Here is a 24,252-nt window from a genome sequence, read left to right as displayed (position 1 = left end):
AAAAGCTAACTTTTCTGCAGTCTTTCTAGTACAGCAGGATGGTTAAATGCATGACACTGGAAGACAGGCTGGTGCTGGAGTTAGTTCCATCCCTCACTATCCAGGTATTCATGGGCAATTTAGACATTCTCAGGCCTGCCTCAAACAAAATTAAGAGAATGTTAATTTATTAATTTGTTGAGAATGTTAAAAATATAGGATGGGGGCCAGAGAGACAGTATGTACGTCAGGGAGCTGTACAATTAAATTTGAGAGTCACTGTGCTATTCTTGAATATATAAGTTTAAATAAGGTGTAGCTAAATAGATTAGCAATTATTCAATGCATTATCTGATGTTTATTACTAGATCTTACTCTTAAAAGTGTTTTAGATACAAAGGCAGGGAACTCAAAATTTTTAATTAAAAATGTGTTCTCATCTATAGATGAGAGAATGAGATGTAGTCAGAGGGTGTTGAATAATTTTTTTTAAAAAAGCTGTGATTGTAAGACTTCTCACACTGAAGCTTCTTATGTATATATTTTAAAGTACTGAAGTGACAGTACAGCAGGTAGGGTAGGGTGCCTGCCTCGCATGTGGCCAACTTGGGTTAAATACCTGGCACCATATATAGTCCCTGACTTTGCTTGGAGTGATTCTTGAGCACAGAGCCAGGAGTAACCCTGAGCACAGCTGGATATAGACCAAAATTAAAAACAAAAAAAATTTTGTATATTTTTAAATGGGCAACAGTATCAAGATTCCACTGACAGAGAAAGTAACTTTTAGAGTGTCAATTTATAAACATACTTGCAACTATTTAAATTATGATGAAGAAATTTAGGTCAACCTAAACACAGATACAAAGTGATATATTGTACCCCAATTCAGAGAAATAAAAAAATATAAAGATGCACATTACATATGAAAACAGTATTAAAAATACTATGCACGAGTGCTGATAGGAGTCATGAAACTATAAAAGTTATAATAAAAGTTATCAATAAAAAATTTTAGAGTTATCTTTGATAAGTACTCAAAGATTAAAAAGTACCATTAATGAGTTAAAAAAAAAACTCACCAGCTCAAAAATGACATAGGTCCGTAGGTGCCTATTTCTACTTCTACCAATGGGCGTGTGTGTGAATACACACACACACGCACACACACACACACCCAATATGTGTGTATGTATATATATATATATATAATGTATATACACATTCAATATATATCCTCTATTTATATACGTACATCCAATATGTATCCTCAATATATAGAAACAAGTCACAAACTAATTTTACTCGTTTGACAAATGAGGATCAAATCTTAGGTTGGGGGCTAGGTTCATCTATGAATAAGTGAAAAAGCAAAACATAGTAGCTTTTATAAAAATTACCTTTGGATTTTCTTTAAATGACCCATTATAATTCAGTGTCTCACTGACAACCTATTTTTGATTTTAGGGTCATACCTGGTGGAGCTCAGGGCTTAGCCCAGCCTCTGTGCTCAGGGTCATTCCTGATAAGGGAACTATACGTGATATGGGGGTCAGGTGGAGGTTAGTCACATGCAAGGCAGGCCGCTTAGTCCTGGGACGATCCTCTGGTTTTTTCTCAAACTCTTTCTTTTCTTGCTTGTTTTGGGGCAACACTTGTTGTGCCTAGGACTAGCGCTCAATAACAACATGCATTCCCGGGGAACAAACCAGCATTGGGTATCTGCAATGCATGGGCTTTAACTCTCTTCAGCCTTCCTCTCACCAGATGAGAAGCTATTAACATTAATATTCTGACCACAGAATATCCAATATACACAACTATTTATTCCTGTAGGTGAGAGCTCACTGAAGCTGATTGGCAGCCAAAATTAGTTTTGTTGTTTCATATCTTATTCGATTCTGTTTATTCAAGTAAGATAAGTGCACATAAGACATGACTCTACTATATATTTTAAAGGACAGTAACGGAAATCAATAAAGTATGCAACATACGTTCTCTTCCTCTGCACAGAACATATAATTTTGATACAATGAGAGCAGAAGAGACTAGGTCCAAGATCAAATGAGAGATTTAACTAGAGACATGAGAGTTTGAACCGTGGTCATAGAAAATTTAAGGTTTTAAGAAGTTTCAACGAAAGTTGGTGATTAAATGGACATGGTGTTTACTAAGGAAAATGAAATTTTTACTTTAACAAAGTAAGGAAGGTTTAGGGAAACCTGAACTTCTAGACTGAAACGAATAAGCAGAAAAAAAAAAAAAAAAGAAGGCTTAAGACAAAATAAAAGAGGCGATGGAAAAACAGATCAGAGCTAAGATTCAGAACTCTGTATCTCTCCTGGAGAAAAGAAGAACTTAGATGTTAAAGTTTGTAAATCAAAAACTAAGATTTGAAGAAATCCAAGTCACATGACTTCCATGTTAATTACAAAGTGAAAGGAATAATTGAAAGAGAAAATGAATATCCTCCAATTAAAAAACACGGCGAAAGAAATACCTTGGGAATTGTGGAAGGTGTAAGAACACAGGCAGTAAAAGACAAACCGTTTTAGTCAGGACAAATGAAGGTGGAGAAAGCTGAATATGCTGAAATAGAAAAATGACTCACAAGGAAGGAGACAAAAAGCTCAAGGAGTGAAGACAAAGCTAGTCAAGACAGGTCTGAATGAGAGATACTCAAAGTTAAACAAAACTAATCTAACGGACCCTACAAACTGCTCAAGTGCAAGTATACGTGCACTCTCTGTGCACGTGCACATATGCCTACATCAGAGCCGAAGTTCGGATTCTGTGGTACTTGGTTCAAGGTTTAGTAATCACAGTCCCCTATCTCAATTTCATTTCTTTTCTTATATATTATTCTTTCTCTCATCTTGATCCTGTTGCTCCTACAATGTCTAACAGCTAAGAAATTACACATTCATGTTCTCCTTTGGCCCATACTCTACTCTAAAATAAGTTCCTTTACTGTGTATTAACTGCATAATATTAAATCTTACACACCAATGACCATACTCAGAAAGATCATATGAAATCACTAACCTGGCGCCGATGCTACATGTGTCTGGGTTTGGACTTGTTCAATAGCTTGTGGCCTAATTTCAGATAAAACTTGATGAGTGGAACTTGGATGTTCAACAAGTTTTACTGCAGCTAGCGCATCAGGACCAAACATCTGAATATCCATAGAAACCAGACACACTAACATGTCTAAAATAAATTAAGAATAATCATTCATCAATAGAAATATGAAACAATGATATTGAAAACATGTGATACAGAATACTGCTTTTTGAAAACCCACAAATAAAAAAAAATAGGTTCAATCTTTGAAGACTAAGTTAGCAACTCTGAATTGGGGAATTTGGCATTTTTTTTTACAAAATTCCCTAAGTGACTCTGATGTACAGTCATTTTTGAGAAAATGGTATCTTAATTTCCAAATAATACTTTTCAAGAAAGATTTTTCACTATGCTCCTAGTATTATAGGAATTATTGCTTTAACATGTTTTAGTGCTTTCCTTATTAGTACTAGTACTTTAAGAAAATGAGTTAATTGATTTCATGAATAGCACTACTACCAGCAACTTCTAGGAAAAGAATGGCATTTGTTCCATTTAGTTTTAGCTGCATAATTTAGTTGTACCTCAAAATTTGAAACAGAAAGACCAGTCCCCAAAGTTAGACATACATTTTATTGATTCCAAATTTGATACATATATGGGAAATGAAAATAAAGTTACTGATAGTCATGTGCATTTCTGTGTCTATCTGATAGAAGTGTCTGCTCTTTAAGCAACAGAAATAATAAATTGAACAAGTATGTCTAAAAGGATAATAACCCTCGAAATAAAACTGCAACCTGATAATATCAACTATGATTTTTGGATAGTAAGTTAACATTCCTGAACAGAAAATAGCCTAAAGGCCCCTTTAGTTTAACCTTACCTATGCTTTTTTCTACTTTTGCAATTTTTGTGCAAGCCACGTCGCCCATTTCTGTAAGCATGTATAGCACCTCAAGTGTTGAGATTACAAGCAGCACATCAGGCAGAGTGAGATGACAAATGATCTCTCGATATGAGTCCTGATCAACATATTCACAAATCAAAACACCATTATCTTCAGCTTTACAAAGATTTCCCAAAATCTCCATTCCTGAAAAGCACACACAAACATGTATTTATTTTTAATATTAAAAAAAGTGACATATTTTTAAACAGTGATAAACTTAAAAGATACTCACCCCTCATCTTTAGAAATCTATCCCTGGACATTAGACATTTTGTAACAGTATGAAACATCAGATGAGTGGTTTTAAAATCAACTGGGTCCAATAAAAGCTAGAAAAAAAGAAAAGAATATATTGTTAAGGTAAGCATCATTCAACGCAATACATTTCCCTTTGGCGAGAAAAGCCAGGGAGGCCCATACCGAGGGGTACTCAGCAGTGACTCCCAACACAATGCTAGCAAACTGCTCCCAGATTTGCTTTGGGGAACATGAAGTGCCTGGGACAAAGCGGGTTCTGCATGCAAAGTATGCACTCCAGTCCAATGAGCTACCTCTGGTCCCAATGCAATACAGTTTTAAAATTTAAACGAATAAAAGTATGACTGCTAAATAATTACTGTGAAACTATCAATAAATATTTTTCCACAAAAACTGCCTGGTTCTTCTGGACCACTACTTTAGGGCAAAAAATATACAAAAGCATTTATAATCTGTAACGCTGCAAGCATAATAATGTCATATCCTAAAATTTTAAAGCCATATCATTGCTAAGTACAAAAATGATATTATTGTCACATGCTTACCTCAGCTGCAATATTTCCTAATGTGTCAAGGCCTAATTGCCTTAGAGAAATAAAATGACTATGTGCAGAAAGTAAAAGGAAACGAAGACAAGTGCGATTAGCTGCCAAGAGCTTAACGTTGCCCTCCTCAAAGGAAAGATTTCGCAAAATCACTGCAATCTGAAGTACCCGCTGTCCTTCAATATCATTGATGCCCAGTTTTCGGGGTGGATGAAATAGTGATTCCCAAATCCATTCTCCTGATGAACCTTCTACAACAGAAAAAAAATCTTAAGTTCACACCTCACTTATTCTTTTTTTTTTTACAATAATTATTTACAATTTTTAATAATAGTTATTTTAGGCATGATGATATTACAACACTGTAAGTGTGACATTTTCTCCACCTATGTCCCCAATTTTTTTCCCTACTGCTCAAACCTGTCCCCTTAGCAAACACTAAACAAATTTACTTTGTATTTCTTTTTTTTCCCTTTATTTTATTTATTTATTTTTTTTACAGTTGTAGATTTACAATTTTTTGTGCTTTGGTTTCAATTATACAATGATCAGATACCCATCCCTCCACCAGTGCCCATTTTCCACCACCATGGATAATATCCCTCCCACCCCCATCCCCCCTGTCTCTGTGGCAGGGCAATCCCGTTCTCGCTCTCCTTTTGGGTGTTGACCTCACTTATTCTTATTTCAAAGTTCTTTAAAATTTGTTGTCAGGGACTGTAGGATAACACTGTTTTGTCCTTCCTGCACAGCCTTAGGTAGTTTAGGTTTACTGGGTTGCTCCCATCACAGTGCTCCCATTCCTGTGTTTATTTGTAACTTTTTTCTTTGTGCTGTTAACTTGTAAATATTGTTTTTCTCTTCTCCTTAAGACCTTTGTATAGTTTACTGAGAGCAACGTCCTTTGTGTATGGGCACAGGAGAACAGTAGTAAATGCTATGCTTTTGTAACATGGGAGTCACTTGACTCTAAATGATATTTTCCTCCTGGGCATCTGTTGTCTAGACCTAAGCCCAAGCACCCCGCCAAGGGACTGAATGGAACCAGGGCAAATGGTGAGCTATGTGCTATCCTGGCATCAAGAGGGGCCTGGCCAAAGTGCCTAATGCTTAACTACAAGTTAAGAGCTTGGTCAGGGACAAATGCTGTCATGATCCAAAAAGTAGTAACTAGATTGAGACCCTGCTAGGTTAGGAAAGATCAATCTGGCCTGAGCACTATAGTCTGAGTCTGTGGCAAGTTGTTCCCAGGAGAGCAGCCCTACAAGCCTCAATGTATCTCTCACTGTGTCCATAAAAAAAAAAAAAAAACTAGTATTAAGATGTTGATAGAGTTATTGGACTGAGGAAAGGAGAAAAACACCTTAAGAGGAATTTGCCTGTGGGCAGTCAGGAAGGGCTTTGGAATACCCATAGGTGGTGTTCCCACCTTTGAGCCAGGTGGGCCTCAGGAAGGGCTTTCCTATGTTGATGTTGCTACCAGACCGGTGTAGCATGTGCCCAGAGGGCAAGGTGGAGAAACAAGTGGGAGAGAGGCAGAATCAGATGAGGGGCTAAGAAGGAAGAGTGCTGGAGCCAAGAGAAGAGAGAGTTGGAGATCAGGGCAGCTAAATGGAATGCGGAGACTAGCAAGGGGGACATTGAGAGAAGAATGTAGAAGAAGAATACAGGAGCAGGCGCATGGAGAGGGAGAGCCCAGGCTGCGACATGGAGTGCGGAGAGATGAGCGGGAGAGACAGGAGGAGACGGGAATGAGGAGAATGTGAGACCAGAAGGGGAGGCTCAGGGAGACAGGGGCAGGCGCATGAGGAGAATGGAATAAATGGCAACCGATCAATCAACCAGCTTCGCCCTCATTTCCTACTCTGCCTGCCCCATGGCCTCAGGCATCCCAGCTAGGGGAGCGGCCCCCTGAAACATGGGCAGGGAGGGGGAAAGCCACGGGGCATCTTGGCTGCCCCTTGGAGATTTTATACAAGTGACTTACCTTGAGACTTGTTTCTATCAGAAATGAGGTCACGCACTTCACTGTCATCAACAATGTCTTTCCAAAACTATAAAAAGAAATTACTATACTTACTGCTGACAACTGGAAATAATTATTCAATTATTTAAAAAGTAACCACATAGTATAAAATTACACTATTTCAACTTTAACTGATATACATTCATTATATTCTATGAATTTCATTCTCTAAAATAAATGCTTTAAATTTTTTAAAGTTTAAGTTACTTTTTATAATAAGGACCTTTTTAGAGCAAATTTCCAAACCTGAGATTGAGAGTTTCCCTAGAAATTTGTGTAAAGTTAGGACATCTGTAAAAATGCATAAAGCAGAATATAATATGCTTATGTTCATTAAATTGTAACTTCAATTCTGAATGTTAACAAACAAGAGTGATATTAGTAATATCTATGACACTGTTACTAATGAGTGAGTAGCAGATATTTTCAGATCACTTTAGAGCTATGAAAATTCTACAAACAACACTTAACAGTCCTCAAAAATTATGTTATTACATCAGTAAGTTTCACAAGATCGTATCTTTCCTCTTTACAGACACTCTTGAACATAGCCAGCAAAATACTGAATAAATCTATTCCTAAAATAATGTCAAAGAGCAATGGTAAAACCGTATGTTCCAAATCGGAAACCAGTCTCTTTCCAGTATTCCATTATCTACAAATTGTTTTTGTCTGCCTTTCAGTCTATTACGGTTTAGGTAACATGATTATCCTTGAACACTATTGACAATTCCAGTTAGTATGCCCCAATCACCACCAAAGAACCCAGGACTTTCCACCACTGCTCCTACATCATCCCTAGTCGGCCTCTTCGTCACCCCTCCTCTCTCCACTGTGCTGCAGAATTTGAGTTTTGTTATTCAAAGTCAAGGTATAAAATGCTTTTTTTGGATCCAAACATATGTGCAGATAGTAGGCACTGTTTAAGATTCCTTTTCAGATTGGGACATAAATGTTAGGTAACATGAGGTATAATACAATGGACAGAGTGCTTAGATCAAAACTACATTTGAGTAGAAAGATACTAGCTAAAAATTAAAAGTCATGGAAATAAAACAAAAAAAAAATGAGTCAGGAGGAATAGTAGGCACATTGAAAGAGTGATTAAAGTGAACCTGAAAAACAATGCTAAGGAAAACTACCCAAAATACAATTCAAAACAAATTGAAAAGAAGGTTAATCTAAGATAATGTAAGACTGGATGAGAAAAACCTCTTGGGTACTACAGAAGTAACGGAAACATGAACCTTGTAACATGGGTGGGAAATAAAAGAAACACGGAACTAATCAAAGAACAAAAACATGGCAGAAAGGTTACTTCATAAAAAGGTCAAAAAATAAAGTCAGAGGAATAAACGAAAATTAACAACTGAGGAATCTACGCATATATTTAAAACAAATTAAAAAACTGTTGCCATGAGATAACTAATTCAACAATGACTGAAGGATGACGTCCAGAGACTGTCCAGCAGGCTGGCCTGCACGCACCAACCCGGGCTTGGTTTCTGGCTCTCCATAGGGTCTCCTGAACACCACCAGGAGCGATCCCTGAATGCCAGTCAAGGAAGCCCTGGGCACTGCCAGAGGTGCTCCCCACCGCATCCCACCTCTCATAAAAAGAGAAATTAATTACAGATGAGTTTATCTTGAAAAAAGAAAATAGATATTCAGAACATTAATGAGCTATACAAGAATGGGACAATTAGATTAAAATGTATGCTTCCTTGGATATTAAATTACAGGAAGATACAAAAATTGAGCTCCGCGCCAGAGAAATAGAATATGGATCAGGATCTTGCCTTGCAGGTGCCCTGCCTCCCTGCACACATATGGCTGTCACCATGCACTGCAGGAGTGACTCTTGCACATGAGCCCGGAAGGAATCAGCCCTGGGTACCCCTGAGTGTGGCAGAAAAATCAGAACCAAACACAAAATCGAGACTATGTTCTTAGTGGTAAGTCAGGAATTTAAAAACAGTGCTTTCTCAAGTTAGAAAATACAACATTTTCATTGAAATTTCAGTATTCAGTTTTCAGTATTCGAACCCAGATTGGCCGTGCGCAAGGCAAACGCCCTCCCTGCTGTGCTATTGCTCTAGCTCCTTTTTAAAATCTCAAAAATATGAAGAGCTCTCACATATCCTAAAGCACCTAAGTAGACACCCACGGGTGTGCTTTCAAGTGCCAGCACCCGACGGATATGAATGAGGCTGAGTTCAAACTATACACCCCAGACTTCACACAGTCCACCCCCCCCAAGCACTGCCAAGTATGACACACTGAGGTAGCCCTTTATTTTTTGTTTTGGGGACACAGCTGGCTGTGCTCAGGGCACAGAGTAAGCCTGATTGTGCTCAGGGATCACTCCTGGCAGACCTGTATGTCGCTGGGAATAGGGATAGGTCATATGAGCAAGCCAAGAGCCTTATCAGTCGCACTATCTCTTTGGCTCCCCCAGTTGGCTCTTAAAAAAAAAAAAAGAACTGCATTGTTTCCATTGATTGATGGATAATGAAAATGTGGTCACACATAGATATACTAGTATCAGAATGGAATCTTTGCATCTGAAACAATCCAAATAAATTCTGAGGATAAGTGAAATACACCAGAGGAAAACAAATTCCGTAATATCTCACATATATGTGGAATCTTTAACACACACACACACACACACACACACACACACACACACACACACAGATACATAGATACATATTGGTGGATGCCAGATACTAACTTGGGAATTAAAAAAATGAGTCATAGTGAAATAGTGTACTGCATTGTGATTATTTATTAATAATAAATTCTTAAAAGTTGCTTAGACAGTAGTTCTGAAAAGGACTCTTTGAGAAAAGGGTAAAAGAAAAACCCCTATATATCCCCCCAGCACTGGTAGCCCTGGGCACAAGCAGCACAGGGCCTAGAAGAACCACTGAACCATTAGCTGTCTGGCCTAGTATCAGAGGCAGTGGACCCCCAGGGGCCTCTGAACTGGGATGGGCTCCCAGAGACAGAAGCTAATCAGACTTAGATGACGATCATGATTTTATAATAGATACGAGTATCCAAAAATTATGTTATTACCTGAAATTGTTCTATGTTAACTGTATCCTGATTTAAAAAAATACAGCCAGAAAGTATTTTATTTTTTTGATTAGCAGAACCTTATTAGCAAATTTGTCAGTCAAACCTAAATACTATCGATATTATTCTTTTAGTGGGGGGGGCGTCATCCTCGGCAGGCTCAAGAACTACTTCCAGCAGGGTGCTAAGGGTTGCTCCTCGTGTTAAGACTAGCAATATTTAATGAGAATTCATAAAGCTACTTGTTTTGTAATTTAACTACTTGGGTATAGATCCTAATTTCATGATTCTTTGTTTTTTGGGGTACATCCAGTAGTGCTCAGGAGTTAGTCCTGGGTGTTCACTCAGAAATCACTCCCCGTGGGCTTGGGAGACCATGTGGAATGGAACCTGGGCCACGTGTGCAAGGCAAGTGCTCGACTCGCTGTACTGTCACTCCAGACCCATAATTTATGTTTCTTTTAGTAAAATAGCCACTAGAAGAATCCTGCTAGCTTACAGATTCTTGGTGTTTTTGGGTTTTGGTTTGTTTTGGTTTTCTGGGAATACTTGGTAGTGCCTGGGGAATATTCCCAGGCTTGGTGCTCAGTATAAGAAGAGGGTGATGTTTGGCACTGGGGACTGAACCTGGGCTCCCTGCATTCACTGCAGCCCGTCGAACTATCCCCCGGCCCTCCATCCCCTCAATTAATAGTCTATAAAACAACTTTCTTAAATGAGATTTACAAGTATTTCAGTATCCAAATTTTTATTGAAATTGAGTTTCATTTTTCTGTTTATTTGGGGGCCATAGCTGACAGTACTGACGGGCTTTGGGAATCATGGGGATCAGAACCACAGAACCACAGCACCATGCTCAAGGCAAGCTCCCTACCTGATGTAACTAGCTCTCCAGCCCGGAAACTGCTTTGTAATATTTAATTAATTAAATACTATATGAAGTTTGGGGGCTACTTTAAGGAAATAAGTGTAGGGACTGGAGAGACAGTACAGACAGCAGGGCACTTGTTTTGCTTACAGTGGACCCAGGCTCAATCCTCAGTACTGCACATGGTCTGCCAAGCACCTCCCAGAGTGATGGCCAGGCAGAAGCTAAAGTAGGTCCAGAGTACCTCTGGGCATGCCGAATATACAACTGAGAGGAGGGGAAAGGAAAAAAGGGCAGGAGAAGAGACTGGTCTAGAAAGATATTAAAAAGGGGGAAAGTTCAACAGAGTGTTACATAAACTAAACATGAAAGTTAAAAATCAGGGGTTCAAATATTATGAGGTAAATGGCGAGCACCGCATGAAGCTGACCCGCTTTGATCCTCCGCACTGTCTGCGGCCTGAGCACCGCAAGGGTCACTACTGAATATGAAACCAGAGCATGACCAAAGGGAGTGTAAAACCCAACCCCTGAAAGCTGAAAATCAGTTTTACCCACAAATAATGTTTTTTGGTATATCCTATTTAAAGTAGCAATGCAGACAGCAGTCTAAGAAGATAAATTAGGGGCTGGGGCGACAGAATGGAGCATTCGTCTTGCTGAAGGCCGACTGGGATTGGATCCTGGCATCCCCGATGGTCCTCTGAGCACTGCCAGCAGTAAATTCTGAGTACAGTCAGGAGTTATCTTTGAGCACTGCCAGGCGTGATTTCTGAGTATAAGTCAGGAGTAACCCCTGAGAACTGCCAGCTATGACCCCAAACCTTATGGAATAAATTATAAAAACGATCCTATTATTTATAAGTGAGGAACAACTTTACAAACATAAATTAATAAATTGTTCAACATTTTAAGCTTCCTACTAGAAATTCACAAGTTAATGGTTTTGAAATATATTCCGAAAACTTTCTTCCAGATTAACAGCTATGAATCTTTGTAGATTCACATACACTTTTGAGGATTTTTATGATAGTCAGATTCCTCATTGCATCCAAACATCATAATTTCAGAGAACATACAAATAAAACTTCCTGAAGCCCATTGTAAGAATGTTGAGTTGAACTTTTTGCTTTTGTTACAGATTTATCACATCATTCTTAGAAGCCAAAGTATAATAAAATAAGAAATTTTATCTGTTCATTAGCTATTCTAAAAGATATTTAATCAACTCAGTCACAATTTTAAAGTAGGTATCTTTAGAAATTATGCAAAAGAGGAAAGTACAGGTAGTTTAATATTTATAAAACTGATTAGAAATCTTTGATCACTGACCCTTGGTCCTTGGTTATGTGTAATTTAATGGACCAATATTTTAATTTATGTGAATTACCTTAACAAAATCTCTATCAGTCTTCTCCTTCCATTCTTCTCCAAATACAGTAGAAAACGATCCTAAGGCTAAAAGATAAATAGTATATTTAGTAAATTCTCTTTCATTTAGTTCCCTAAAAGGCTTGGAAAAAGTGAAAATGCATTTAAAAATATCGTGCTTACTAAAAATCATTCTGTAGTAAATGAGAGAAAAATCATAAATATTTCTTATAAATTATATAACTGATCTAAATTATGGAAAATTCTTATCTCTTCAAACTGAAAAACAAAGGGAAAAATAAGTAATAGTTTTCCTGTGCCTTAATTTTCACTTGCAACAACAAAAAATTAATGACGTCAAACTGATGTCTTTTCCTTTACATTGCCAGATTATTCTAATTTAAAATTTTCATAACAATTATGTAATTCATATTTCAATACAATAGGACAAGGAATCCATTGGAAATAACTCTCACAAAGGATATCTTCTTTAAAGTATATTCTTAGCCCCACAGCTCATTTGCATTTCTTAATCAAATTATCCATTTCAAAACCTTCTTCTTAATAACAACCTGACCTCATGACATAAATTAAAACACACAGGAACATGTTAGATTGCACTTTACTTGTGATGAGTGCTCATATTGTCAGTATGGAGAAAATAAAGCAACAGGATATAAATGTCTACGCTATGATGCCCACCCCCCCAAAAAAAATTAGGTCATGGCTTTTATCAACTATTAGATAAACAGTATAAAAATATCCACTGCTTTAAGAAAGCAAAAAGAAAACTATAAAGTAGCAATTTCATGCGATATTTTTTTAAAAAAGCAAAAATAGGCCTCTGAACAAATATACTATAAGCATAAAAAATAGGTATGTTTTACTGTTAAAGAATTAATAAACCTTAAGTCTTATGTCTTTAAAATATAGACATAATATTTACTGAATTCTGAGTAAAACAAAATTTGTAGAAATAGAATTTTCATCAAAAAGGGTAATAAAAATTTAACAAATTATGTATCAACAAACTTTAATATTAAGATAATAGGAGACAATGTATAAAGAATGTAAAGTTCTCAAAAAGCAAATTAACTATAGTAACCCAGAAAAAAATTGTAAAAATATCAAAAACACATATAAGGAGCACTTAATGAGAAAAATTAAACTCAGGTACCATTAAAGAGACATAAGGTGAATTTTTTAATTGCTTGTGGGTCACACTGGGTGGTGTGATACTCCTGAATCTGCACTCAAGAATCACCCTGGTGGGCTCCGGGGACCATGTGAGATGCTGGGGATCAAACCCAGGTTGACTGAATGGAAGGCAAGCGCTCTACCTAATGTACTATTTCTCCAGGCCACAGGTTTTGTTTGTTCTAAAAAGCCTTACAAAGAAAAACATCACTGGGCAAAGAATATTGGATGAAAATGTAAATGAAAAAGTTAAACGTTTAAATGACATGAAATTTCATTTCTTTTAAAACACAAAAATGTATGAACATCCATACTTTAGAACAATGCACTTGTATTTATCTTTCAATTAAAATACCCAGAAAACCAAAACCTTTCCTCACAAGCCTACTCAGAGGAAATATATACAGAATATATATATATATAAAATATACTTGAAACATTCCATATTAGTATTAAGCTAAACTATTGTTTAAATAACTATGTGATAATTTGGTCTTTTAGATAAAAGTGCTTACAGAACAGATGGTAACTGATAGAAATTTGGTCTAAAGAAAGTCATGCTTCAGTGCATGAGAAATTAGAAAGACGCTTGTATCTTGTAATCCTTATTAAATGACTATAAGACTTCAAAAAAACATCACTCTGGTTTGAGAATATCCATTCTAAAATCCAATCATATTAAACTTTATAAAACATGAAAAAAAAAGTAAAGTCCCCTTTTATATTAAATGCTTTAAGATATCTTTCAAGAACAAATTAAAAATTTATGACACACAAAAACACATGAGGATGAGATGGAGAGCCACCATATTTAACTAATTTTTTTAGGTTCTCCTTTTGAATAAGCTTGAACAGGCATGAACTTAAAGCAATCAAATAAACCAGTGTGCAGACACAAATGGAAGTCTTCACGACGAGAACCTGGGGGAGCAGCAAAGAGCTCTGTATTGTGCTGGTCTAGCTTTGAGTCTTGAGTTAGCTAACTACAGCACAGGCAGTTTGGAAACATGAAAACTCATGTTTTTCCAACACTTCAGTGAGGGCTGGATGCTTGTGAGCATTCCAACACTGCTTTTAAACAGGCTTTGAGGATTTATCATTGAAGAGCACTGTTCTGTTGAGACACTCTTGCTCTGAAGGTCATTCTTAGGTACCCAATTTAAGTTGGTGGGAATTTTTAAAATCTAAGAGGAGGCAGAGAGAGATCAACGAACAGGGAATGGGGAAAGAGGAAAGACACAGGTAGGAAGACAAGTGGAATGGGAAGGAAGAATAAGAGAAGGAGAGAGCGGAGGAAAACGGTGGAGAAGCGCAGATGAGTCAAGTCACTTTATTAGGTTCTATATCTTTAAACAGTCTTTTTAAAAACTAATGACAAAAATCACACATAATTCTTTAAATGAAGATTTTTATAATAGCTTTCACTTCTCCAGTAATTTCTAACTGATTAGTTGACAACTTATCCCAAGTAGTTTAGTGAGAAAAACGAACAATTTTACTTTAAAGATAATAAATAAAACAATTTAAAGAAATGAATCTGTAAATTCAATTATTCTTAGCAACCATCACTATCAGATTACTCGCTGATAGAGATTCACCAAATTTAGATATTCGAAGTTACACAAATGGAGAAGTCCTACGTAGCCAGCAATAGTTTCAGGCATGGCAAAACTTCACTTTTGCTTGTTTAAGCCAATTCCAAAATGAACCCACACAAAATAGGAAAATATAAAAATTTAAGGAATTCTAATTAAATAATAATCCCAAGAAACTGTATACTATTTGGTTCAAATCAACTCACAGAAAAAAATACTCATTTGCAAATATTCCTAATATAAAGACAAAATTTGACATGGGACTATTTTAATAAATTTTTACACCGTGCCTACTGTGAAAAAATGTAATAAAATACATTCAATACATGCTAACATACTTTCTCCTTTAATGGGATATACCAATAACAAAAGAAGTTAAAGTAATTAGGATAGAGGAAAGTTAAGAAGAAAAAAATTATACTAATTAAAATATTTTTAAAATAAAAATTATGAGCAGGAAAGATTTTATGATATATCTTCTAAATTCCTACTAAACTACAATTAAAGAATCAAACAATATGGTTACATTAAGAAAATCTAGACTTGGGCTGAAGCAATAGTACAATGAGTAGGGTGTTTGCCTTGCACACAGCTGACCATGGTTTAATTCCCAGCATCCCATATGGTCCCCTGAGTACCAGCAGGAGTAATTCCTAACTGCACAGCCAGGAGTAACCCCTGTGTATTGCAGGTGTGACCCAAAAAGCAAAAAGTAGACTAAATAAAATATGTAGCACTGTAGCACTGCATTGTTCATTGATTTGCTCGAGCGGGCCCAGTAACTTCTCCATTTTGAGACTTGTTACTGTGTTTGGCATATCGAATACGTCACAGGGAGCTTGCCAGGCTTTGCCATGCGGGCGAGATAGTCTTGGTAGCTTGCCACGCTCTCCAAGAGGGGTGGAGTAATAAAATATAATAACTTAAAATATAGCTTTACAGAAAATAATCTGATTTATAAAAATCTGCATGTACCAAGTAGGACACAAATTATTTAATAAATATTACTCTTCATATTCAAGTACCAAAATTTCAAATGTACACCCTTAAACCTATCAGTTAACAAATATCATTATACACTAATGGATATTTAGTTTATGCAATTTTTTTCAAGATTTTCGTTTTCTATATCAACGTCCTCTAACAACCTTCTGAAAACAAGATATCCATATATTACTCTGAAGAAACCCCATGATTGTATTTTAAAAGTTCTCCTGGGATTAATTAGCATTCCATGTGTTTGAAAATAAAAAAACAATCTCAAAGAATATATTAAACATAACAAAAGCACATAAATTATGTGATGTTAACAAAAAGAATTTTTCTCATTAAAAATCTTAAAGAATCCTTTAATACATTTATAAAATGATCAAACAATATGTTCAGCTTAAAACTTACTGTCATCAAACACCCCAGCATTAGCAAGTAATAAAGTGATGATTTTAGGATCTTTTTCAAGTTGCATGACGTGTTTGCTTTCATTTGACAGGAGAGTGCATACATTAATTGCAAAATCCACTTCATTTGGGAGTCCAGATAGCAGTGAAAGCACCAATTTATTATAATCATTTGGCGAATTGAAATCCATGGATAGCCCATAACTTTGACGCAGATAATCTAACAAAGATAAAAATGAAAATACCTTAAGTATATTAAGTACATGAAAAATTGTGGTTAATATCTCATTTGAAAATAAGACTAAAAATTATTTTTTATAACATAAACTAAGCACATATATAAAAAAGAAATTCAGAGAGTTCAACTGTCTTAATTTAAAATTACATTCTTTAAATAGTTTGAAAATGAAAAAAAATGCATATATCCTTTTGCTATCATTTCCAAAATATAACTGCATCACTAGGTAAAATAACCCTGACTTTATGCTTCTATTTTCAAAAGGTAAAATATTATTATTATTTTGTTTTTGACCACACCTGGCAGTACTCAGAACTTACTCCTGGCTCTGTGCTCAGAAAATCATATGAGGTGCTGGGCATTGAGCCCAGATGGCTACAAGCAAGGCAAGCACCACAATACTGATTTTCTGGCCCAAGATAAAAGTCTTATTCTTATATACCATATATAAGCCAGAGATTCAGGGTTCTTTAAGAGCTCTGAGTTTTCACACTAAGCGTTTACTTGATCATATCTACTGTGATATACTTAACACCAGAAAATTTGTTTTTCTAACAACTTTTTACATTTTGACAGTTTTTAACAATAATGAGTATACAGTATTTTTACCACTCCCAAAAAGTTTCTTTATACTTTCATTAGGCTGTCGAGATCCTTTCCCCCAGAAAATCTCAAATCTAATTTTATATCAAAATGCCAAATGAACAGAATTGTACAATATTCTGCCTTTTGCGTCTAACCTCTTTTATTTAGTACAACGCTTCTGAGATGATCAGTCAACAGCAGTTTCTTTTTTACTGCTATAATATGGATATTACACAATTTGTTTATTCCCTACTTGAATATTTTGTTTGGGGTACTTATTGAATAGTATAAACACTAACATAACAGGACTTTAACTTATTTAATATTTTATTTGCAAATATTTCCTTACAGATAGTATCTTGTTTGTCTTTAAAAAAAAAATTTCTTTTTTGGCTCTTTGGGTCACACCTGGCTCTGCACAGGGGTTACTCCTAGCTCTGCACTCAGGAATTACCCCTGGCGGTGCTCAGGGGACCATATGGGATGCTGGGAATCGAATACGGGTTGGCCACGTGCAAGGCAAACGCCCTACCTGCTGTGCTACTGCTCCAGACCTGTCTTTTAATTTTTTTTTAGTTTTGGGACCACCCCTGACAGTGCTAAGGAGTACTTCTGGCTCAGCATTCAGAATTACTCCTGGCAGTACTCAGGGGACCATATGGAATCCCAGAAATTGAAACAGGGCCTGCCGTGTGTAAGGCAAACGCCCTACACTCTGTACTATCACTCTAGCCCCTTGTCTTTCATTTTCTTTAGTGTCCTCAAAGAGCAGAAAATTTCATTCTAAGTTTAATATACATATATATATACGTACATTTATGGTTCATGCTTTTGTGTCCTAAAAAAAAGTTATAATCTTTGTGCAACCCAAGGAAAGACTTTCACTAAAAACATTTAAAACTTTTCAAAAATTTTAAAGGGGAGATTTTACAGAGAAGTCTGCTATAAAAACTAGTATTTAAACTGCCATTCTTTGAATGGGTGACACTGGAGGTGGGAAAAAAAAAAAAGGTTGAAAGCCACTACTGAAAAAACATGAAAGAAATATCAGTTTTATAAACTTAACTGGAATGATTTAGGCCTACATCAACTATATTCTAAGACATATACCACAAGTACATTTTCCAAATAAAGAGCAAACAAATTCAATCAAGAAGCAGCAAGAGTTAAGACAACTTTAAACTTTCCATACAACCTTCATATCAGTCAGTGTTTTATAATTTTAATAAACAGAACATTTTTCATCTAAGAACGTAACTATCTGGAGAAAAAGTAATAAAACTATGAGTACCCAAACATATTCTTATACTTTTATACTGGATTTGGTAATAAGATAAATCTTAGCAATAGACTGCAGAGAATTTAGGCTGACTGAATGAAAAACATTTGGGAATCACATTCAAAACTGTTCATGTTTTTTATATGCTTTAAAAATGTCTTAGAATTATTATATTTTCTATGGAAGAAAGCCACCAGAGTCTATTCAATGCATTCACAATCAAATAATTTTGTCAAAATCATCTTCAATTAAAAACAAATATTATCATAAAAGTACTTTATATTAGACTTAGCAAAGATTCCTAAAATAATACAATGTTTACAAGATGTTAATATCTTTTCTTTCTCCCTTGAGATGATCGAACACGTACAATTTTATAATTAATAAAATGAAATCAAAAACTTATTTTCAACATTGTGACTTAAATTTATACAAATATGTCACTGCTGCTGACAATCTGAGGCACGTCTTGTCTCCGTTTTCAGTTCAGATGAAAGGGAAATTGTGTCTGGAGGGCTGTTTTTATTCGCAGTGCATACATCCTATAACATATTCTTCCTACTGATACTACAAGTCTAAGTATCTGTTACAAAATGGAAGATTTGAAAGAAAATCTTTCTCAAGTACAACTAATAACAGTACAAAATTTTCTGCCAGTTAACACTTTTAAATTAAAAAAAAAACTTTTATTAATTTACCGTTATATAAAGTTACAAAGTTGTCCATGATTTAAATTTAAATGGGCAAAGTGCTTCCTTTCTTTGTACCACATGTACCAAATTTTCATCATCAGGTAAGATAGAAAAAAAGTTGCTAGGTTTCTACATAACCAACCTGGACCTAAATCCCTAGTACCACACACGGGCCCCTTGTCACTGCATCAAGGGTCACTCCTGATCACAGAGTTGGAATAGACTCTAAACAATGCTGGGTGTGTCCCAATCTTTCTCCCTGAAAGTCAAAGTTAAGTTTGGAGCACGGCCACAGCCCCAGAAACACAAGGACTTAATGCAGAACCCAGCAGCTTAGAGCAGAAAAGTGAAAGGACTATACGTTAATCCAGGCCATCAAGTCTGCCGGAGGGGAAAGGGTGTTGCCCCATTCGCCCTCTCTTCTCTGGAAAGAAGGATGGCGGCCGCATGGGAGCCTTGTGGACAGCAGGTATGAGCCGGGGGTGTGGGGGCGACTAAAACCTCATGGGAAGGGGGGCGTTCCGGTCCGTCCTTCACGCCCTACCGAGGTCACCAGTTGCCCCCCACGAGCGGCTCTCCAGCACGGCCACAGCCCCAGAAGCACAAGGGCTTAATGCAGAACCCAGCAGCTTGGAGCAGAAAAGTGAAAGGACTATGCGTTAATCCAGGCAATCATTTCTGCCCAGAGGGGAAAGGGTGTTGCTCCCTTCCGCCCTCCTCCCTCTGGAAAGAAAGATGGTGGCCACATGGGAGCCTTGTGGACAGCAGGTATGAGCCGGGGGTGTGGGGGCGACTAAAACCTCATGGGAAGGGGGGCGTTCCGGTCCGTCCTTCACGCCCTACCGAGGTCACCAGTTGCCCCCCACGAGCGGCTCTCCAGCACAGCCACGGCCCCAGAAGCACAAGGACTTAATGCAGAACCCAGCAGCTTGGAGCAGAAAAGTGAACGGACTATGCGTTGATCCAGCCCATCAAGTCTGCCGGAGGGGAAAGGGTGTTGCCCCATTCGCCCTCTCCTCTCTGGAAAGAAAGATGGCGGCCACATGGGAGCCTTGTGGACAGCAGGTATGAGCCGGGGGAGTGGGGGCGACTAAAACCTCATGGGTCGGGGGGCGTTCTGGTCCGTCCTTCACGCCCTACCGAGGTCACAAGTCGCCCCCCGCGAGCGGCTCTCCAGCACGGCCATGGCCCCAGAAGCACAAGGACTTAATGCAGAACCCAGCAGCTTGGAGCAGAAAAGTGAACGGACTATGCGTTGATCCAGCCCATCAAGTCTGCCGGAGGGGAAAGGGTGTTGCCCCGTTCGCCCTCTCCTCTCTGGAAAGAAAGATGGCGGCCACATGGTAGCCTTGTGGACAGCAGGTATGAGCCGGGAGTGTGGGGGCGACTAAAACCTCATGGGAAGGGGGGCGTTTCGCTCCGCCCTTCACGCCCTACCGAGGCCACCAGTTGCCCCCCACGAGCGGCTCTTCAGCACGGCCACGACTCCAGAACACAGAAACCAATTTCTTAACTATCTGACTTTCAGTAGAAATACTTCCAGGGTCAATAGGTAAAATAGCAGAAATCCAAAACCAACATTTAATTCTTGAACCCAGCTGTAGAAAGCAAATCACTTCACAATGCTTTTTCAGCATGTCTGATTTGGGGGGGGGGGGGTAAACTCTAAATAATAGTGGTGAATCTTTTATTGAAACAATCTAATCAAAGCGGATAGAGTGTTAACTAGAATTCATCTGCCTCACAGGGACGGGGAGGGGTGGGGGGTGGGGTTTTATTGGGGTTCTTCATGGGAAAAAATAAGTATTGCTAAAGGGAAATGTGTTTGATATTTGCATGACTGAGACATAAACCTGAAAGCTTTGTAACCTTTCCCACAGTGATTCAATAAATAAATAAATAAATAAATAAAAAATGCTGGGTGTGGTTTAGCAACCCCCCCAAAAGAAAATAAAATTTAGTGTTCCCCAAAGTGATCAACAGTGCTCCAAGAGGGGTGTTAGTCTCAGGTGCAACTGTAAGTGGGGGGTGGTGGGGGAGGGCCCACTTTCTGTAGTTCACTTAGAGAAGTTACGTTACCAGGGGAACACTGAGTAATTTTTTTTTTTTTGAGAAACAGGAAGACAAGTGTGTTTGGGTATTTCTGAACTATATGACCACTACTATCTCAGCTAATATTAAAATTTTATTATTTTTTCATTTCAATGTGTTGCCTTGAATTTAACAATTCAATATATTATAAACTAAAACATTTCATCAGTACATTTAATTTTACATAATTTTTAATTATGCTTTTGTCCCCCCCCATACTTTTTGGGGGGCCACAACTAGCTGTGCTTAGGGGTCACTCCGGGAGGTGCTTAGAGGATCTTACGTGGTGCTGGGGGAGCAAACACAAATAGACTCGAATCCAAGCTCAATCCCCAGCTGCACATATGGCCCTGAGTCCCACCAGGAGTGATCCCCAAGCACAGAACCAGGCGGGAACTCTGACACTGCCAGGTGTAGCCCCGAAACCACCACCACCATCATCAAAAATGTAAAAAGTCTTAACCTAGGCTGTAATTCTACAGAACAGACTATTTCCAAAACAATACTAAGAGGAAAAAAATTCTCAAAATCAATTCCTTTATTCAAATCTAGGAAACGTAACAGTGTATAAAACCATATGACCAAGTATTTTGAATCAAATCTTTAAAGGTTCTACGTAATATTTCCTAATTTCTTCTCCTGATCTCCTAGCAGATCATTCTATTTTGATGCTTATTTAAAAATAATCAGAGACAGACAAATCACAAGTTATTCACCTTTCCTACTTCCCTCTATGGTATCTGGCAAGAATCATCAGTGAAGGATGTTTTTGCTTTTTTCCTGGTCTTTCTTTGGGAAACACACCTTATGCAAAGTATACTATCTCTATGGCCCTAGCAGAGATGCTTTTGTATATTGAAAATCAAATTAATTTTTAGAACACTATCAATGCTGCTATAGCTCCTTCGAAAAAAATTAAGACATCTTCACATTCATAAATGGTAAATGGTGCCTTGAATTACATCTTTTTTGCTTGAATTAGATTATTACAATCTGAAGTTTCTTCATCACTCTCTAGAGTCTCTTCTTTCACAAACCTTCAATGCTGATTTTGTCAAACATGCTATGTTATGTAACTGCCCATACTCTCCTCAAAAGGAACTTACTCCTGACTCTGTGTTCAGGGAACCATACAAGATTTGTTCGAGTGGGCCCATACTGGGGATTAAATCTGGGTCCACTGCATGCAAGAAAAATGCCCTATCTGCCGTATTTTCACTCCAGCCTAAGAAAATAAATGAGAATAAATGAGGAAAAAATCTAGATTACTTTTATTTAATCAAATGTAGAAATGAAGGCCAGAGATTGTAGAGTTGCTGTAGGCATTGCCTACAGCTGACGTCAGTTTGATCCCTGGCATCATCAGGTCTCCCAACACTTCCGAATCAGCTCTGGTGGTCCCCACGCACTGCTGAGTCTGAATGACACTGGAAGCACCTGCGAGCTTGCAGCGTGGTTCAGACTATCTCCAGTACCACAGTGCCTGAGAGCTTACATCCTTGGAGCCCTATATTTCCGGAGGGTCGCCCCAAATTTAGAAATGAACTATCTTTTGGAACAATAATGGCATGCTTCTAATTAAAGCTAATGTTTCTTCCCTTTTGTTCTGTTTATAGCCACACCTGGTGGTGCTCAGAGGTACTCCAGGGACCACACAGTGCCAGGGAGTGAGCCCTGGGATCCTGAACATAAAGCATGTGCGCCAGTCTTCTGAGTCATCTTTCTGGTATCAAAAACTATTTAAAAGGATGGAAAGTTCCATTTCTACTATTAATTCAGAAATCACCTAGAGCTACAAAGTTCAAAATGTTCTTTGACATCACTCATGCAATGTAGAAATAACCTCAGTTACTTCTTGCTACATGAACAAACATTCTTGTTTCATAGCAGTCACGAGCCTTTTCATAGACAGGAAGCATAACAAGTCTTATGTTATCAGTTTATATTATTTATAAGATCTGATGGTGACTTAACAAGTTCTCCTGTAACTCAGTCCTTGGGGTACTAAAAATTCATTCATTTGGTTTGCACTTACACCCTCTTATCTAATCCCCAATTATACAAAAGTGCAGATGAAGATCAAAGATATTTAGAATATTCTATTTCACTAGTTATTACTGATTGGGAAAAAAAGAGGGAGACAAACTTGACATGAAAGAAACTGAGAAATATAGGAAACAGGAGAAAAAGTGATACTGGCATACATGAGAGCGTAATTTATGCATTATCTATTAAAAAATTGACACTGTCAATAAGAATAACAAATAGATAATTCACTTAATCACTTAATCCCCGTTATTCATCGATTTACTCGAGCGGGTGCCAGAAACGTCTCCATTCATCCCGGTTGCGTGCTAGCGTAGCCCAATGGCATCTGTTCGTTCTAGGAACATGCAGCGCCTGAAACCGATCATTCAGGGTCTTGACAAAGAAGTCTGACCATCTTGTAGGTGGGCGTCCACGCGATCTTTTGATGTCCCGTGGAATCCAATCAGTAATGGATAATTGTTGAATTTTAAAAATGCCCTTGATGGATGTGGCCAACTCAGGTTTATCCCAGGCATATATGGTATATGGTCTCCAGAGCAATGCCAGGAGTTATTCCTGAGCACAGAGCAAGGAATACACTCTGAGCACCACTGGGTGTGGCCCCTATCTCAAAACCAAATAATAAAATATCTTCGAAGCATGGAGAAATAGTAAAGCACTTAATTAAGTTGCCTGCCTTGCACCCAACAAACCCCAGCTTTCCAACATTGTCTCTGAGCACCCCCAGGAATGACCTCTGAGTGCAGAGCCTGGAGGAAGAGTCCTAAGCACCCAGGCTGTCTTGGACTTCTCCCACACCCTCCACCCTGACTGAAGAAAAAGATCTGTTTCTTCACAACTCTCCTAGTCATATTTCTCAAACATCAGAGCTACTAAAACACTGTAACGTCTACTTGCTCTGTCTCAAAGACCTCTCCCATGCAGTAGGGATCACACCAGTCAGGGCCACACTGGTCTACACTTAATGATGCTGGGCATAAA

General features: G+C 37.7%; 1 protein-coding gene across 1 annotated transcript in view; it reads right to left on the bottom strand.

Annotated features, from left to right (window-relative positions):
• ARID2 (AT-rich interaction domain 2) overlaps nucleotides 1–24,252 on the bottom strand; it is a 143,783-nt gene that overhangs the window by 37,144 nt on the left and 82,387 nt on the right. Inside the window, exons 5-11 of the mRNA XM_056117751.1 lie at nucleotides 16,339–16,557; nucleotides 12,168–12,235; nucleotides 6,788–6,854; nucleotides 4,801–5,051; nucleotides 4,230–4,326; nucleotides 3,932–4,141; nucleotides 3,025–3,192 (exon numbers count right to left, since the gene is read on the bottom strand). Of these exons, the coding sequence (XP_055973726.1) occupies nucleotides 3,025–3,192; nucleotides 3,932–4,141; nucleotides 4,230–4,326; nucleotides 4,801–5,051; nucleotides 6,788–6,854; nucleotides 12,168–12,235; nucleotides 16,339–16,557 (1,080 nt within the window). The remainder of the gene's footprint in view (nucleotides 1–3,024; nucleotides 3,193–3,931; nucleotides 4,142–4,229; nucleotides 4,327–4,800; nucleotides 5,052–6,787; nucleotides 6,855–12,167; nucleotides 12,236–16,338; nucleotides 16,558–24,252) is intronic.

The sequence above is a fragment of the Sorex fumeus genome, unplaced genomic scaffold, assembly GCF_029834395.1.
Source record: "Sorex fumeus unplaced genomic scaffold, SorFum_2.1 ptg000036l, whole genome shotgun sequence".
NCBI classification, from domain to species: domain Eukaryota; kingdom Metazoa; phylum Chordata; class Mammalia; order Eulipotyphla; family Soricidae; genus Sorex; species Sorex fumeus.
The sequence above is the reverse complement of the archived record's forward strand: the minus strand, read 5'-3'. Positions and strand labels throughout refer to the sequence as shown.